At 38.7% G+C, this 18,573-nt stretch overlaps 1 protein-coding gene across 3 annotated transcripts in view; it reads left to right on the top strand.

Moving 5' to 3' along the window:
* COL9A1 (collagen type IX alpha 1 chain) overlaps nucleotides 1-18,573 on the top strand; it is an 85,993-nt gene that overhangs the window by 29,849 nt on the left and 37,571 nt on the right. For all 3 annotated transcript variants that reach the window (XM_088840927.1, XM_088840926.1, XM_088840928.1), the window contains 10 exons: nucleotides 2,624-2,677; nucleotides 2,945-2,980; nucleotides 5,401-5,424; nucleotides 5,751-5,804; nucleotides 7,005-7,058; nucleotides 7,694-7,726; nucleotides 8,448-8,504; nucleotides 10,650-10,703; nucleotides 15,273-15,326; nucleotides 16,617-16,670. In XM_088840927.1, coding sequence (XP_088697053.1) covers nucleotides 2,624-2,677; nucleotides 2,945-2,980; nucleotides 5,401-5,424; nucleotides 5,751-5,804; nucleotides 7,005-7,058; nucleotides 7,694-7,726; nucleotides 8,448-8,504; nucleotides 10,650-10,703; nucleotides 15,273-15,326; nucleotides 16,617-16,670 — 474 coding nt within the window. The remainder of the gene's footprint in view (nucleotides 1-2,623; nucleotides 2,678-2,944; nucleotides 2,981-5,400; nucleotides 5,425-5,750; nucleotides 5,805-7,004; nucleotides 7,059-7,693; nucleotides 7,727-8,447; nucleotides 8,505-10,649; nucleotides 10,704-15,272; nucleotides 15,327-16,616; nucleotides 16,671-18,573) is intronic.

Genomic DNA, 18,573 nt, shown 5'->3' with positions numbered 1-18,573 from the left:
GAGCTGGGATTTGAACTAAAAATAAAGATGATGTGGAGTGACAGGTGTGAAATCCCTCCACCCAGGAGGCTAGCCCGAATCTTCTGTTCAGTAGCCTTCTGTAATCTTCTGTGCTGTATGTGTTAGATGCTCGGGCAGTGTGCTCAGATTGTAATGGACATGGAGTCCTGTCCTCATGGAGCCTGTGCTTTAATGCATGGCTGTGTCACAACAGAGTTCACTAGATTGGATGCCAGAGCACATTCTCATTAACTCACAGCCTCCTCTGTCTTACGGAAGACAGTTGAGACAAGAAGTGTCTGGAAGCAGCCTCCAGGTTATCTAGACACTCTGTTTCCTTATTGTGCAGCTGAAGTTCTGCCTTAGGTAGTAGCTACTGCCCTCCAACTTTGCCAGGGGTTTTAGCCCCTGATTAAAGGTGGTTAGTTGGCAGTGTATGTTGGAACTGACCAGGATGGGTCTTGGAGGGTATATGCGTGAAGTGGGCATTGGAAGTCCCTTTAGTCAGACCTGCCCTGAGGTTTATAAAACACTTGTGTCATATGTGTTTACAGAGAGCTCCTGGGGGTATGGTTTCTTTGCTCACATACAGAAGCCAGTGTTCCATTACCATAGGTGCTCAGCAGCTAAATCGTTAAGGCCTGTTCCCAAGTTAGAGCATTGTAATTATACTAGAGAGACTGAAAATCAAAGTCTGTCAAAAATCCTTCCACGTGTGTTTAATAGCTTTCTTCTTTGGTAAATTTCCAATAATTAATATTGTCAACTTACTCTTTTCTACTTCCTTTGATTCAGTCTTTGGAGTTATAAAGGAAATTAATTGATGCAGAGAAATGTAAAAATGGTGACTGGTGAAATAGTTTTCTATATGCTGCTGCTAAGTCACATCAGTCGTGTCCGACTCTGTGCGACCCCATAGACGGAAGCCCACCAGGCTCTCCCGTCCCTGGGATTCTCCAGGCAAAAACACTGGAGTGGGTTGCCATTTCCTTCTCCAATGTGTGAAAGTGAAAAGTGAAAGTGAAGTCACTCAGCCGTGTCTGACCCTTAGCGACCCCACGGACTGCAGCCTACCAGGCTCCTCCATCCATGGGATTTTCTAGGCAAGAGTACTGGAGTGGCTTACCATTGCCTTCTCCGAGTTTTCTATATAAGTTACATGAATGCATTTTCTTGATATTTATGCAGACTGACAGATTAAATATGTACTTTGGTGATTCATTTTTAAGTCACCAAATATTAAATATTAAATAATAATTAAATATTAAATATTCCTTTAATATTTTCAAGGAATTACTTGATTAACATCATTTTAATTTTTTTCAAAGTCTTGCTAATAGATTTTGCAAGTTATTTATATATGCATGTATATATATGTATGTGCATATATGTATGTATATATCTACATATATTGGTACATATATTTGTATTTTGTAGGGTGTAATTTCAATATTGTATTATAAATGACAACATCTAAAGTAAAGGAAAAACTAAAAAGATAAAAATGTGTCTTCATCCCTTGTGGAAATTCAGATGTACATGTAGTATTATCATGATTTGATACCTATTTTATATTAAGCTGATGGTAAAATAAGTCCTGGTAGGGAAAGCAACAATGGTTGGAAGTGATGCTTTAATAACTACTTTAGCATTATATGTGGTGTGATAAATGTATTTTACAGTAATGGACTTAGAGTCCATACTGAGTGGCACACATGAAAATGTGTATTTAATGATAGCTATTTCACTAAAGGAGATAACCTAGAAACATGCTCTCAAATGATTCAACTTTAAAAGTTACTGTTTTCCATAAGCAGTTGTCATTGCTAGGAGGTAACTGAGGGGCTTTAGGCGGCTCAAAAGCAATAATGAGATTGATTAGTTTTATCACTATTGAAGGAACATTTTAACTCTCAAGGTGTTATTTGAGAGCTACAGAGACATACATATATAAAACATTTTGCTTTATAAATGAAATAAAGAGATATATAACATGGCTAAGAGTCAAAGCTAAGTCCTGTTGTCCCATTCAGTTCAGGTCAGTTCAGTTCAGTCGCTCAGTCGTGTCCAACTCTTTCCGACTGCATGGACTGCAGCACGCCAGGCCTCCCTGTCCATCACCAACTCCCACAGTTCACTCAAACTCATGTCCATTGAGTCGGTGATGCCATCCAACCATCTCATCCTCTGTCGTCCCCTTCTCCTCCCGCCTTCAGTCTTTCCCAGCATCAGGGTCTTTTCAAATGAGTCAGCTCTTTGCATCAGGTGGCCAAAGTATTGGAGTTGTCCCATTAGACTTACCTATTAGATCATTGTAATTATTACTTCCCATGTTTTCAAAACAGAGACAAAAATACTAAATTACTGAATCATGTGATAAACAGTGTATTTAGTGGGAAGTTATGAACAGGATACAATTTATTAACAGAAAGTAACTATAGCAGTCAGATGTCATGTCAGACATTACCTTTGAGTAGGAATATAGAAAGGTTTTTCTTTATAAAGACTTGCACCATACATAGGTAAACTATCCTGCATGTAATTAATAAATAGAATGGAATTATCCGCTTAGTGGCTTGCCTAAGGATGTTGTATTAGTTCTAATATCATCTTGCTTTGTTAGGGATTAACAGGTCCTGATGGATCCCCCGGCTCTGTTGGACCAAGAGGACAAAAAGTAAGTTAGCCACCTGGTATTAATTGCTGGTATCAATTAAATGCTGAAGCATAATTTTATTGTAGTGTTTCCAAATCAGTTAACAGATTAGTTGTGAAGTGGCTGAAATACACTTGTTCAACCAAAATCATGTTTTATAACAGTTGAACTAAATTGCATTCAAACACTAAGATGGAGTGTTTTAATGATTTTAATATTTATGCAGTTTGCATACTTACATGCTCATGCTAATAAAGCTAAGTACAATGGAGCTATTTTTATTTTTAGGGAGAACCTGGTGTGCCAGGACCTCGTGGATTTCCAGTAAGTAAATGTGAAGTGATTTATAATCTTCCTTTAGGTAAAATTCTGCCATTGTGAAATTTTTCAATTTAGTTTTCTATATAATATACATCACAAAGAGATTACGACTTATATGCTATGATAGGCATTCTGACTATGAGTAGAAAATTTCAGAGCAATTTGAATGTATGGTGTAAAATACATACATCTGTTAGCAGGTGGCATTTACCATTGGAAATAATCCCCTCTCTGTTCCCATTGATGGAAACTGTTTCTTGCATAATAGCAGCAAATCTAAGTATTCGGTGTTTAGACCTCGGCATCACACCACTTTCTTCACAACTGGTTTTATGTCTAACGAGATACCAGCCATGTTATCACATCTGCTTCCCCAGCGAGTCTTTCTCCACGTTGCACAATCCAGCAGACTTCTGTTATTTCTAGCCAGAGGAGAACTGGATTCTCAGGCTGCTATTTTTTTTTTTCTATTTGTTCTTCATCCCTTTTTTGTTCTTGCTATTAATCTGTGTTTTTCCTCTTTGTTTTCTATTTGTACTGTTTCCTTTGCCATATTTCATCTTTTCCATTGTAAGTCTATTTTCAGAGATGAATAATTTGCTGGCCTTCCTTCCACATTTTTAACTCAGAGCTCAACATCTTATAGAGATGCCTTTGAAAAAATTCATCAAATCTCTAGGTCTCTTGATAATGAAATAACTTATTGATTACTTTGGTATCTTCAAGTGTAACATTTATTTCCCACATTGATCCACATATTATAATGTTAAAATAGAAGTAATTTTTCAAAGAATGCCTTGAAAACTCCCCATTTACCACTGAAACATATTCATGTGAAATTCATGCTTGTTGTAGCTGTCTAAATAATTAGAAATAATAGCATCATTATCGGAGAAGGAAATGGCAACCCACTCCAGTGTTCTTGCCTGGAGAATCCCAGGGACGGGGGAGCCTGGTGGGCTGCTGTCTATGGGGTCGCACAGAGTTGGACACGACTGAAGTGACTTAGCAGCAGCAGCAGCATCATTATCAGAAGATGTGATTCCCCTGGATGCTTCATATGTGGATGGATATTTTAGAAAATATCTAAGTCTATCTTAGATATTTCTATCTAGAAAATATGAAGTCTGAAAGTACAAGCTGTCAGGAATATGGTGTCAGAGACAGCTGTGCATATGAGGGATTTAAGCCCACAGAGGAGAGAGAGTGACGAGGAGGCCCAATGCTGGGAGACTGAGCCCTGAAGGCAGCAGTGCTCAGTTTTATTAAATTCAACCAGCTCAGTGTTAGAGCTTGTTGTGTGCTAGGCCCTGTGCTTGGAATTGAGGCTTGGAGGCTGCATAAGGCATGATTTCAATCCCTGGTTACACACAGTTTGATGTTGCTCAAGAGATAGTAAATGCAAGGGAGTGGGAGACAGAATGACTGGTTTTAAAATAAAATTCAGCATAAATGAGGATCCCGCTGGAGGTCATTTCAGGAGGGACACCATTTTGTTTTCCATTTCCACTGGATTTGTTGTCTGGACACATAGCCTTACCTGTCAAGGGGTGTGTTCCTAAACACTTTGGTTCTCCCCTTCCTCTCTGTGCTAAACGTTTGGCAATTTCCAGATATCATATTATAAATTTTAGAGCAATGTTGTCTTACTTTTAATGTTGGTTTCTTATAAAACACAAAAATGATATCATTTATATGTGGAAGATAAAATATGCTACAAGTGAACTTCTTTACAAAATAGAAATAGACTCACAGGCATAGAAAACAAGCTTGTGGTTACAAAAGAGGAAAGGAAGGGAGGGGTAAATTAGGAATTTGGGATTAACAAATAGAAACTGCTGCATATAAAATAGATAGACAACAAGGACCTACTGTATAGCACACGTCCACTGTTTCGTAATGAACTGTAGTGGAAACGAATGTGAGAAGTCCAGTTGTGATGCGCCTCTGCGAGTAATGGTGAATTCTCCTGACAGCGAGCACGGATGACCTCTGCTTGGTGTGCTGAGTCGCTCAGTTGTGCCCGACTCTGTGCGACCCCATGGACTATTGTCGTCTGCTAGGCTCCTCTGTCCATGGGATTCTTCAGGCAAGAATACTGGAGTGGGTTTTCTTTACTTTGCTTTTCTTTAAAAAAAGAAAGTTTGAGAAAAATACTACCAGTTAGCTTAGACATCAAAAAAACATTTGAGGAGCTGAAGCAAGCTTCTTCATTTAGAAGTGGAGCTGAGTTTGCTTTCTTTACCCAGTCCTTTCTTTTCGAATGAGCATCTTACGTTTATTTAGTATAGACTTTGTAGTTTATTTTTGAACTGAGTTAGTTCTGTATTTACAGAAGTAACTTCTGTATTTACTTCTGTAACTACTGTATTTATATGAAGTATGGGTCCTGTATCATAATAACTTTTATTTTAACCTTTTAGGGCCGTGGTATTCCTGGACCTCCTGTAAGTATCGTTTCTTGGTTTGTTTTATGTAGTCTATAAGAACGGCCTATTTCTCAGATCCCAATCTTAGTCTCCAGTCAGCCCTCTAGGAATCTTAGGTGGCTACTATGACAGCATCCTTATTCTACTAAAAATATTTTATTAATTTAAGAAATTTCTGTTAATTTTAAGTAATTACTCTTTGGTCAGATGAGTTATTGTCTCATGGGAAGCCAAAGCTAGCTTTGAGTCAATTCTGAGTCAGTTGTTTATCGTATTTGATATCACTTGTCATAAATTGTGAAAACATCATAAATCACCACGTCCCTCTAATTTGTTGATTTCAGGGTCCTCCTGGGGGAGCAGGACTCCCTGGAGAGCTTGGCCGTGTTGGACCAATTGTGAGTACCAGATACACAGACACAGCGTGTTGATAGGATGTTTGCTGACTTAATAGGAGATGTTACTGGGGATGGCAAACTGTCCTATGTGTGTTTCCCCCTGCAAATCCAAGGAATGGCAGATAAGTTTAATTCCAGGTTAAAATGCTGATGAGGACCAGGGTAATGATGCTATCTCATTTTTGTAGAGTGATTTTAATTTTTTTTTCCCCAAAGTTCTCAGCTGAACTTTTTTTCCCGATTCCTAGAATTAGTGATTAAGCCAAGAAGTGTCGCCTTCATTTTACAGACTCAGTTGGGATTGGGGTTCAGTGTCTTTTCTGAGCGAATAGTCTAAAATCATTCCCATGTGTGTTTATGTTAGCATCGTAAAATCTTAAACCAACAGTCGATAGAGAGCTGAACTGCATGGGAGAAATTGATGTTAATATTCAATAAATATTCCAAAAATCTTGAATTAGTGATGTTATCTGAAGAATCGATAATAGTAAATCCGTTGAAAGCGGGAGCCACATATATATCTATCTAGCTTCTCTGTAGGTGCTGCTGTTTGACAAATTTATTTACTGAGTGCAAGAAAGCATATAAAATGATTATAAAGTGGATTGAAAGGTGCTTTTGGTTAGTGATAGGATATTAGAAGGACAAGGTGTGCGGGGAGGAAGCGCTGGTGATTAAGTCTAACTGGAATCCGCTTTCATCTGAATGGCGTATTCAGCCATCTTTGCTCTTTGGTCGCGTTTGCAAGTGCGTGCGGTGACAGAGTGAGGGACAGCTTCGGGAGAAGAGTCCAGGGCTGACTGGCCCTGCAGAGGTTGCCTTCCTGTTTACAGTGTCAGGCAGGCGTGGGCTGCCCTTAGCTGGGCGGCGCTGGCAGTATTGACTATTCTGGTTCCCCTGAAAATCAGCTAGAAAAATGCGTAGCATTTCTAGAGTAAAGTGATCAGTGTATAGAGAACTGGCTTTTTTCCCCAAGTCTCCCTCCACCTTCTCTTACTTTGATGGGGCTGGAACGCCTTTATTCTTCTAGCTTTGTGGAACTAATTGGATTGCGGGTCACCCATCGATTTTGGTGGCAGGTCTATGCAGGCTGAGTTCTGTGGGGTTTGTAGGAATGTCATTTTCTCATACCTCACCTGTTTTGTGCACTGTGTTTTGACGTGTGTATAACCGCTGTGTCACACTTTTCAAATAACTTAGGGCGACCCTGGGAAAAGAGGACCACCGGGCCCCCCTGGCCCCCCGGGACCCAGTGTAAGTTATTTGCAGTTTGAATTTCTCTGTGTTTGAAAGTTTGGATTATAGAACCCTAAGAACCAAAAATGAAAGTACTTTTAAATTGAATCATTGTCCTAAAATTTCAAAATGGCTATGATATTTTCACTCATTCAGAGCATGGTCTTTTAAGGCCAGTATAGTTGAGAAATCACAATAATTTGAAAGGTGATTTTCAAGGGAATGGTTTATGCATTATATTTGAAGTGCTTTGAGGCTTTTGACTTCTCAAATGCTTAAAACTTGGACATATAAAAGGAACATTTTCAAATGAACTAGTTTTTATGAAGGATTTACACAATGAGCAATATGAAAAATGAGGTTAATTGGGAGATAATCCATACTTTTAACTTATGATTCAGAATTCTCCATATTTTCTATTCTGTCATTTTACTTCTCTTCAATCCTGTGAAAGAAATAATGTACTAAAATTTAGATTTCTCCGAACAGAATAGATCCATGAGTGAAGTTTCTAGAATATTAGCATATCTTAGGCTATTTATTCCTTATAGCTTATTGAAAAAATACATTTACTGTATTTGTCAAATGAACAAATGAATTAGTAGGATGAATTAAATATTTCACTATATTCTTAACTTTAACATTTTCTTTAGGGAACAATTGGCTTTCATGATGGAGACCCATTGGTAAGACATTTTCCTTTGAATAAAATACAGTTTTAAGTCAAAGACCAGGAATTCTATTTAGAAGATGAATTCTCTTTAAGATGATCTTGCTAGAATACATTGTGTTTTTATGTTTTATTTTACTCAGATGGCAGAGCAATTTGTTGGACTGGTGGACTGGTCACTTATACATACTCACACTAACTTTTTCATTATAGAATTATCTTTCTTTTTCCATAATCTTTTTTACTTTATGGAGGAGACCTGCTTTTCACCAGAGCACTCCAGTTTTAGAAGATCTAAGTCCAATAATACTCTCTGAGACTTGTTTTATTTATAGACTGATATTCAAACAGTGAGGAAAATTGCACTAAATGCAGTTTTGGTCCATTTGTTGGGTGGAACGTGACCTTTAGGACAGAGCTGTTGTATTGGAGGGGGAGAGGTTGGTCTGCAAATGTTTTATTTCTTGAACAAATTGAATCTGAAATAATACGGCAAAATAGTAGCATTCATTAAATCTGGATAGTGGATACATGGGGAAAGGGTTTGTTATGTTCTCTGTATGTTTCTGTAAGCTAGGAATATTTCTGAGTTTACAGGTAAATAAAAAAGGAAAGAGTAGCCAGAGTTATTAATGAATAGACTTGCATTGGGATTCTGCAGCTGGAAACCCTAAAAGATGAATGATTTTATCACGAAGCAGAGGCTCTCGGTCACTCTCTTTCTGTTTCTCTGGCAGTGTCCCAATTCCTGCCCACCGGGTCGATCGGGATACCCAGGTCTGCCAGGCATGAGGGTAAGACAATAATGTCTGTGCTGTATTCTGACTTCAAGAGTATGATCCATATGAAAAACAGAGGCTTTCCTTGAAGCATTGGCCTTGCTCGTGCACAGACCCCACTCTGACGGGTTAGGCAAGTCTGTGTCTCTTTTTCAGTGGCTTTGTCTGTGGTCCTTTTTCAGTCCTGGAATTTCTTGCTGGTGTGCCGACAGGTGTTTCTAACAAGATGCAGATACTTGCCTGTTCAGTGTTTCTGTTTCTCAGGGAAGAAATATCAATGAAATGCACTGGATTGAGAGACTCTAGAACACCAGATGAAGGTTCAGAAGTTTACTCCAATAGTGAGAGATGGGGGCCAGGGACCGTACATATAATGCATTTCAAACTGTTTTAGTTAAAAAGAAATTGGAAAAAATGTGCAAAATAGAGGAAAAAAAGATACTTTCCAAATGTGTTTTTCTCTCACTCTGCTGTCATAATTGCTTCAAAATTGCCCATTGGAATAAAGAAATACCAAATGCTAGGGTTAATCGGCTTTCTCTCTCCAGTCTATGAGTCTGAAATGATTTTGAAAAATTCCAGATCAGGGGAGTTATGCCAAGATCCAAAAGATTCTGAGGCACTGGGTTTCCCATTGCAGCTTTCTCTGAGGTTAGCTTGGGTATGCGCCCACAGTGCAGAAGATGGGGGCCTGGATGGGTGTCTTATTTTTCATGGAAACTTGAACATTGAAACAAGAACGGTTTTCAGGACAAAACTCTGATAGACAATTTTTGTAATGTTTATTTCATGTTACTGATCCAAAGTGTTAGGACAGGTGTCCTGACAATGAAAGACGGGAATTTCTTCTTGTGCTCTGCAGCCTTTGCTGTTTATAGCTGTCTATTTGTACTTATAAAGCAGAGACATTACTTTGCCAACAAAGGTCCGTCTAGTCAAGGCTATGGTTTTTCCAGTAGTCATGTATGAATGTGAGAGTTGGACCACAAAGAAAGCTGCTGCTGCTGCTGCTAAGTCGCTTCAGTCATGTCCGACTCTGTGTGACCCCATAGACGGCAGCCCAACAGGCTCCCCTGTCCCTGGGATTCTCCAGGCAAGAACACTGGAGTGGGTTGCCGTTTCCTTCTCCAATGCATGGAAGTGAAAAGTGAAAATGAAGTTGCTCAGTTGTGTCTGACTCTTAGCGACCCCATGGACTGCATGCAGCCTACCAGGCTACTCTGTTCATGGGATTTTCCAGGCAAGAAAGAAAGCTGAGCGCCGAAGAATTAATGCTTTTGAACTGTGGTGCTGGAGAAGACTCTTGAGAGTCCGTTGGTCTGCAAGGAGACCAAACCAGTCCATCCTAAAGGAAATCAGTCCTGAATATTCATTGGAAGGACTGATGCTGAAGCTGAAACTCCAATACTTTGGCCACCTGATGCGAAGAACTGACTCATTTGAAAAGACCCTGATGTTAGGAAAGATTGAAGGCAGGAGGAGAAGGGGATGTCAGAGGATGAGATGGTTGGATGGCATCACTGACTCAATGGACATGAGTTTGAGTAAACTCCAGGAGTTGGTGATGGACAGGGAGGCCTGGTGTGCTGCAGTCCATGGGGTCGCAGAGTTGGACATGACTGAGCGACTGAACTGAACTGAATTTGTACTTAAACTGTGCACAAGAAGGGGTGAAAGCTGTACATCTGGGGAAGCCCTTCTTCTGCCTCCAATAAGGCCATGGGTGCAGAGGAGGAAGAGGGTTTTCGGAGGAGGCTCCAGAGAGCAGGGGCAGCCGTCCACTTCTGGAGAATGAGTTACTGATGGTGGAGGAGATATCACCCCTTTGACCCAGCTGTGAGAGGAAGTTGGGAAGAAGGGATCTGGACACCAGCGGGCAATGTCACTATCTTGTTACTGACCTAGGTAATGGAGAATTTGTTACTCCAGGACAGAGTTTGTTAACTGAAACTGATACCTATTATATACAGTCGTGTAGTACACTTGGTGTTTTAAAATTCTTCTAAGGCTGTCATTTCTTTGTGACATAACCTTTCTCTTAGCAGCACGTTGACTTACATTTAGAGGAGCAAGGTAACTTTATGAGCCATCTGATCACTTTCTGTGCCAAATCCAACACATTTGTTTATTTCTCTACTTATGTATTTTTGCATTTGTTAGGGTCATAAAGGAGCTAAAGGAGAGATTGGTGAACCCGGAAGACAAGGTCACAAGGTAAGGACAAGGAATATTTAGTGGGTACATTGTGATTAAGAGGTTGTAATGACTTTCATAGTAAGGGCTTGTAAGGATTAACAAAGCATGATTTTTGCCCCTTCCTTTTCCAGTGATGATTGACAAGTTCTCATAGATGCATCAGTATTCTGACTAAGCATCATATCCTAAGGTTGTTCAGTTACAAAAAAAAGAACAAAGAAAGCACCATACACTTTCATTCCTTCCTGTGTTGCTACTCCTTGCTTTCCTTTTCTGATCAATAATACTCATCTCTTTTCCTTGATCCTTTTGATAGTCAAATGTTATTCAAGCTGGTTGTTCCACTCCACTAGACAAAATTTTATGACAAGTGTTGCTGAGACAAGCGAACAGGGAAGTTGATAATTGGCTTATAGCTTCTCAAGTTCTGAAATAATTTTTGTTTGTTTCTGACTTCATTTCAATATAACTTAGGCTTTGAGTCATCTGGAAGTTAGCAATAGCACTTATATTGTTTTTTGGGTAGAAACTTGGAATCCACAGCACAACTTATAGTGGTGCTAGTGTGTCCTGCAAGGCTGAAATGTAAAGTAAGGTAACCTATTTATCTTTTTTCATCCACTAGGATGAAATCGCCTAGAGTAACGAAGAATTTGACTTCTTATATGGTAGAATATTTGTCCCTGTAAATTCCATAATATTTTTACAAAATCAAACTGTTCTTATTAATGTGGGTCATCTAGACTTTGTTGAATATGTCCATTTACACCTTTACAGGGTGGCAGAAGTCTGTCTTTCGAAGTTAAGAGCTTGAGAAGAAATTTATTAATATCTTCAGGCAGTAATATTCTTGAATTCCTTAGGAAAAACTATTGAACAATCTCAGATAATGAGGATAAATAAACCAATTTTCTGTACCTTATTACAGTGTGAACTTACATTTTAAAAGTCTTTTATCACTTAGGTTCTGAATAGTCGAGCCATTTTATTCATTTGGCATATCACAGGTGGATTCTTGATGACAAATTGGAGAAATTTATAAAAACATCAAGTATTTTGGATGTTTTTCTGTGTGTCCGTTCTTCCATTGAATTTTTAAATTTGTAACAAAAAAACAAAAACAAATATTTATTAATCCCTGTTATGTGCCAGGGTTTATTCTAAGTGCTAAGGGCACAGAAATGAATAAATATGTCTGATGTGGCTAATTTAAGTATGACATATCCATATAATAGACTATCATCTAACCACAGAAACAGGATATTAAACCACATTGAAAGACACCTTGAAGTAATATGTATAGTAAAGCAGATTTAGTGGACTTCTGCTGTTTTGATGCCCTATATCCTTTCCTCTTTTTTTGGTGACCCCTTCTCTTTGGGAAACTTCCACTCCCCCATCCCATGGGGTTTGGGAATGAAATAGTCAATCAGAGGTCTCTCTAATCACCCATGAAACTAGTATTTTTGAGACTTATGCAAGCTAGTTATCTGGACTTCTTAAGTGGGGAACCTGCAAAATTCTTGGTGTGTTAGGTAACTGGCCAAAATTTTCATGAAAAAGCTTTTCATAATTAAAAATTGTTGACTGTTCCTTTAATTTATTTCACATGCATGGGTCACTTAAACTTTCAGTGGCTCTCTTTGAAATTTGATCTATGAAGATAATATAACTCCTTGAAAAATGAAACCTGAAAGGGCTAATGGATGCATTTAGTTGTGAACTGAAAGCAGAAAGATGAAGAATTACGACTAGGGTCTTGAAGTTTGCTTTCAGATTCACAATTCTGCATTGAATTTACTCCACAAATTAGTTATGAATATTTTAAAAAATTGGTTATGAATCTAAGAATGAAATGATAATAAATTGCTATTCCTAAGTTTGTCATTTAGCTTTGTGGTTATTGATTAGTTACTGTGTGCTATTCACCTTTTGGTCAAATATTTAAATCAATTATGTTACTCTAAGTTTTAACAAGAATCAATGGGAAAATACCCAAGCTCTACTAATGAAAAATTATAATCACTGTTGTTTTTATACTTAGGTGGGGAAATACAAGTAGTATTTAATTATACATGTTTTGATTAGCCACTCCATGAACTAACAAAAATCCACTGTAAAAGATTCTCAGTTATTCAGAAATCAAGTGTAAATGATTTAGGTATAGCCTAGTTCTTTGCTTTGTGTGGCCAAATGTTCTATATTAATACTGATACTAAATTTTTTTGGTATTTCTTTGTGTATGTGTGAAAAAAAAAATCTCCAAATACAAAGTTGCAGCCTGTGGAACAAGAAAATTAGTGAATTGAAGCATGTAATAAACAATAGAATTGGATTTTAATCTACTATAATGTACATATATTAAAAATTAAGATATTTTTCTAATAACTAACTTCACAATTTAAGTTATTTATTACCATAGGAAATGTAGGGTAGTATATCTATTATAAAAAACAAAATCCTAGTCAGAGAGAAAATGACTTTCTCAGAGTGCATAAAGTAATCTTTCTGTAAGAAATAGTAGTACTTGAATTTCTGTTTAGAATATCCTGACTTTTAAAAATCTATCAGAGGGACTTCCCTGGTGGTCCAGCCTCTAGGACTCAGTGCAGTTCAGGGAGCCTGAGTTTGATCCCTCGTCAAGGAACTAGACTCACATGCTGTAGCTAAAACCTGGTACAGCCAAATAAATAAAGTAAAAAACACGTGTATCAGAGATTATATAATTTATATAAAAAGTCAAAGCAATAATTAGAAAACATGATGAAAGAGGATTCCATTAGTAGTAGCCACCAGATAGTCAAAATACCTTAGAACACACTTAAGTATTCAATTTGAAGAAAAGAACAAAACTTTATTGATGGAAAGAAAAAGGAAACATTTTGACCAAATCAGAAGATATACTGAGTTCCACAATGGAAAGATTCAGTATTGTAAAGATTATTTCTCTATATAATCTATTAATTTAATGAAGTTCTAATACAAAGCAAGCAGCCTTTTTTTGGTGAAGATCCGCCCAACAATTCTAAAATTCATGTCTAACGGTATACATTTAGGAAAACCTGAAAAATAAGAGTAACTATAAATGAAAAATAAAAGTAAATGAGTTCTCCCAACCAAAGATTAAAATGTATTATAGAATCTCAATAATTAAAATGTTTTAGTATTGACAACATGATATAGTAAACCAGTAGAGCTTAATAGGAAGTCCACAAACAAGTATATTTATCAATTTAATATATGTTAAAAATGAATTTTCCAACCTATGTGGGGAGAATTTATTATTCAGTAAATGATATTGAATAGAGTGCAGTAAGAAGGAAAATAGAAGGGGAAAAAGGGGAAGCAAAGACAGATTTTCTCTTCTTGGGCTCTAAAATCACTGCAGATGGTAACTGCAGCCCTGAAAATAGAAGATGCTTGCTTCTTGGAAGGAAGGCTATGATAAAGCTAGACAGTGTATTAAAAAACAAAGTCATCACTTTGCCGACAAAGGTCCATCTAGTGAAAACTATGGTCTCCTCAGTAGTCATGTACGGATGTGAGTGTTGGACCATGAAGAAGACTGAGCACCACAGAACTGATGCTTTCAGACTGTGGTGCTGGATAAGACTCTTGAGAGTCTCTTGGACAGTGAGGAGATCAAACCAGTCCATCCTACAGGAAATCAACCCTGAATGTTCATTGGAAGGACTGATGCTGAAGCTGAAGCTCCAACACTGTGGCTACTGATGAGAAGAGCCGACTCATTAGAAAAGACTCTGATGCTGGGAAAGAGTAAAAGCAAAAGGAGAAGAGGGCTGCAGAGGATGAGATGGTTGGATGCTTCAAAGGACATGAACCTGAGCAAACTCCGGGAGGCAGTGAGGGACAGGGAGGCCTGGCGTGCTACAGTCCATGGAGTCACAAAGAGTCAGACGCGACTTAGCTACTGAATAACAACAGCAAGACGGAAAAGAGAGATTTCTCCTTTATATTTACATAAAAATAAATTTCTGATAATTGAAGATTTCTGCATAAGAAATTAAATGATGTATGTAAAATTACTAGAAGAAAAATACAGATGAATATCTATTTATTTTTGGGAGGCAGATAAGGCTTTCCTAAGAGTGACACCAAAGGTAGAAGTCATGGGAGAAAAGACTGATTTAAATAAATTTAAAAATTGTGCATGGTATGAAAACTAATAAAAATTAAAATGAAAATCAATAGAAATATAGTTTATGGAAAAGTCTGTGTAGTGGGGTCACACTTCCCTAATAATACCCCCGCAGCACGCACACCCTTCCTCTGAGTCTCTGTGTCTCTTCTGCCCTCCCGCGCCTCCTCTCTCTCTCTTTAGAAAAATTTGGAAAGGATAGCATTTAAAATGTTACTGGTGTTTATAGTTGAAAAGTGGGATTGGGGTGACTTTATTTCTATACTTGTTTGTATTTTCTAAATACTCTTCAGTTAATATGGATTACTCTTATAAAATAATTTAACAAAGTATAATAGACTAATTCAGGGGGTGCAGAGTTAGACTGGTCCCACTTCGGGTCAATTCCTGAAATAGCATTTGGTGCCCTACTCTGTGTTGCTTTTCAGGGTGAAGAAGGAGACCAGGGCGGACTGGGAGAAGTTGGAGCTCAAGGACCTCCGGTTAAGTATTTTTCAGTCTTACGCTGCGTGATCCCAGTGGTCACTGGAGGATATCATTACTTCTGGAGTTTGGGAGAGGACACACAAAAATATTTCTGTAAAATTCACAGTTTTTTCACTTTTTATATAAAATACAGCATCTGTCAAGGAACACACAGATTTGTAAAAAGAATGCTTTTTGGAATATTTATGCAAAAGCTCTCCTTGAGAGATAATACATGTCATTCCCATGTCTCTGCTATTGACCCAAATATTTCTGGAATTCTTTTTGATTTATGATCAGAGTCAGTAAGTGAGCCACAGTCAGTAAGGGAGCCTCTTTAATCTGATTTGGCCACATCTCATTTTGTGTCCTGAGCTGGATCATCTTGAAATGTATATTTCAGGTTGTTCCTAACAGTTCTACAGAGAATTGGGACTGATCTGGATGTAAAACAGAGCTGGTGTGGGGACAGTGATAACACAGGGAAGTGACTGGCCTAGAGCCCATTTGTCTTAAGCCAGTGTGGACAGTTAGCAAGTTGTCTGGAGGTGCCCAGTCCGCTTTCCTGATGGCGTGTCTGCCCCTGTTGTTGTAGGCAGCATGTCTACAGCATCTGTTTCTGGATCCCTGCAGTTTTGGGGCCAGAAGTCTAGAATGGTAACATTCAGGATTGCAGTGGATTCTAGAAATAACACTCTGCATTCTCAGTTTGAGGATTACCCTCTGCTGTGCCTGAAAAAGGATAAAATGGGTTCCTACTGCCCCACACCGAAATTCAGAGTATCTTTTATTGTAGAAACAGTGTAACAAAGAGTGATGTAAGTGGTTGATGGAGACCCCAGCTATATCTATAGGAAGAAGTTTTCCTGGGCTACCTTGGGAGCCTAATTGCCTTGGATGGCATACGTTGGTGGGGAAAAGTTACTCCAAGGTTTAAAATCACTACCCTGTGACATGTAACCAAGTTACAAACCACAGAGGAGGCAAAAGTGGCAGTGCATTCTGTGTGTGAGTTAAAAGTCAAACACTTTATGATAATTCTTTTATGCTAATGGTATTTTCTTTTTGTGTTCAGTCATTATTCCAATTCCAGATTTGTATAAGTCTCCAGAATTTTTCAAAAGGAGTTTTACCTTCAGCAGAATTCCTTTTGGATTTTTCTTCTAAATTAGGAAAGCGTGTCACTCTTCTCATAGTTACCTTTGGTTATGATAGTATCCTTCTGGGTCAGCTTTTGTGATGACATCAAAGCATATGTGCTTCAACTCAAAGAATGTACTTCTCTCTCTTTTTGTTTACTTTTCAAGGGAGCTCAAGGTTTGAGAGGCATCACCGGCGTAGCTGGCGAGAAAGGGGAGAAGGTAAGATGGTGATGCTGGTCATCAGAATCCATACACGTAAACGTTTACGTTTTGGGCCATTTCAGAATATCTTCTTATCTTCAACAGCATCACTTTTTATTTCTTATTGGGTGCTTTGTAGAAGTTTGGTTAGGTTCTTACATTTCTGTATAAGCATAGATGATAGAAATGAGTCATCCACAGGATACTTGTTATGTACTGTGTATCTCAAGTTATTGAGGGTAAGCAGGGTGAGCAGGCTGTTGTCTGTCGTATCTTGTCATTGTCAGTAATTGACCCTGAACAGTACCTGGGGTGCAGGGCAGAGGCGGAGGAGGGTGGAGAAGGAGGGGAAGGCAGAATGCCTGGCCAGACGGAGGCGGCATTGTCATTGGTGGAGAGGGCAGGGCAGGGATTGCTTGGCTGCTGCTGCTGCTAAGTCACTTCAGTCGTGTCCGACTCTGTGCGACCCCACAGATGGGAGCCGACCAGGCTCCACCGTCCTTGGGATTCTCCAGGCAAGAACACTGGAGTGGGTTGCCATTTCCTTCTCCAGTGTGTGAAAGTGAAAAGTGAAAGTGAAGTCGCTCAGTTGTGTCCGACTAGTAGTGACCCCATGGACTGCAGCCCACCAGGCTCCCCTGTCCATGAGATTTTCTAGGCAAGAGTACTGGAGTGGCTTGCCATTGCCTTCTCCGTTGCTTGGCTGAGTGGATAGCAAATGTGAAAACAGCTCAAACTCGCATGTTCATGATGAGCTCAGAAATATGTCTCTTGCTCTGTGTGTGTGTTTACATGAGCGAGGGGGTGTGTCTAACCTCTCGGATTTTAAGAAAACAGTCTGCACTTTTTTAGAAAGTCTATTAAGAAAACCCATTTGTAGGGCTCCAGAAAATTAAGAAAAAGGCACTTTGCCCATCACTCCATCTGACCCTCACCTTATTCTTCACCGGACCTCTGAGACTAATCCTTGTTGCTCTAGACAGAAGCACACAGCCTGTCATTCACAACCAGAAAAGGAGAACGTGCACACTGCAGGCGCTCAGTAAAAGAACTCCAACCTTCTGAGAAAATAGATGTACAGTTTTGTGGATTGAAGGAATTGCTTCGTGAATAAGCAGTTCATTGAATTATAGTTCAGTGAATAATTCCTTCATTGTCATTTTTTTTCAGGTTTTCTCTGTCTCTTTAGGTTTTCTCAATGTACTTGGCTCCCTCTTCCATCTCCTCTGGAACATTTCTTTTCTAAAAGCATTGTGTTTTTAAAAACATATTTTTACATTTCTGTATTCATGTTACCTTAGGTAACATTTTGTTGGTGCTCTTCTGTTACTAAGTAACAAATCCCATTTATTTTGAAGTTGCTGATACCCAGGCTTTTGCTTATTTTCTGGGTTTAAATCATCTCCTAAAATATGTGACCCTTATTTTGAAACCAGTTACCGTTGTTGGTATGCTGTTTATTTGAGGTATTTTGCTACTTGGTAGTTTTCAAAATTTTCTCATTGCCTCTGACTGTGGTCAGATTGCTTTCAATGAAAAGAAAAAAGCTCTTCTGGTGAACTCAGACCCATGCAGTGGTTACCTAGTAACAGCAGTTTGGGTCTGAGCTGGTGCTGAACAGCAATGAGAAAGAGAGAGAGAGGCATCAAAACCTTTCTGTAATACGAGGGCCAGCTCTGCTACCCTCCAGCAACACGAGCTTTGAATTCAAAGGCTTTTTCAGGTCTCCCAAACCTCTTCCTTCCTAGTGGATGGAGAACACCTTCTGCTCTATTCCAGTTTTTAGGGATGAAAGACTTTCAAGGCTCTGTAGCTATCTCTGCTTCTTTGATTCTACCCATGTCTGAACCTTCTATCAAAGGTTTTCTAATTTTTAATTCTTATTGAAGACACCATCCACCTGGTTTTCTTGGCTTAACAT

This window comes from Moschus berezovskii, chromosome 10 (assembly GCF_049115385.1).
Source record: "Moschus berezovskii isolate FMDL1 chromosome 10, NW_MosBer_1.0, whole genome shotgun sequence".
Classification (NCBI taxonomy): Eukaryota; Metazoa; Chordata; class Mammalia; order Artiodactyla; family Moschidae; genus Moschus; species Moschus berezovskii.
This window is presented reverse-complemented; position numbering and strand designations above follow the sequence as displayed.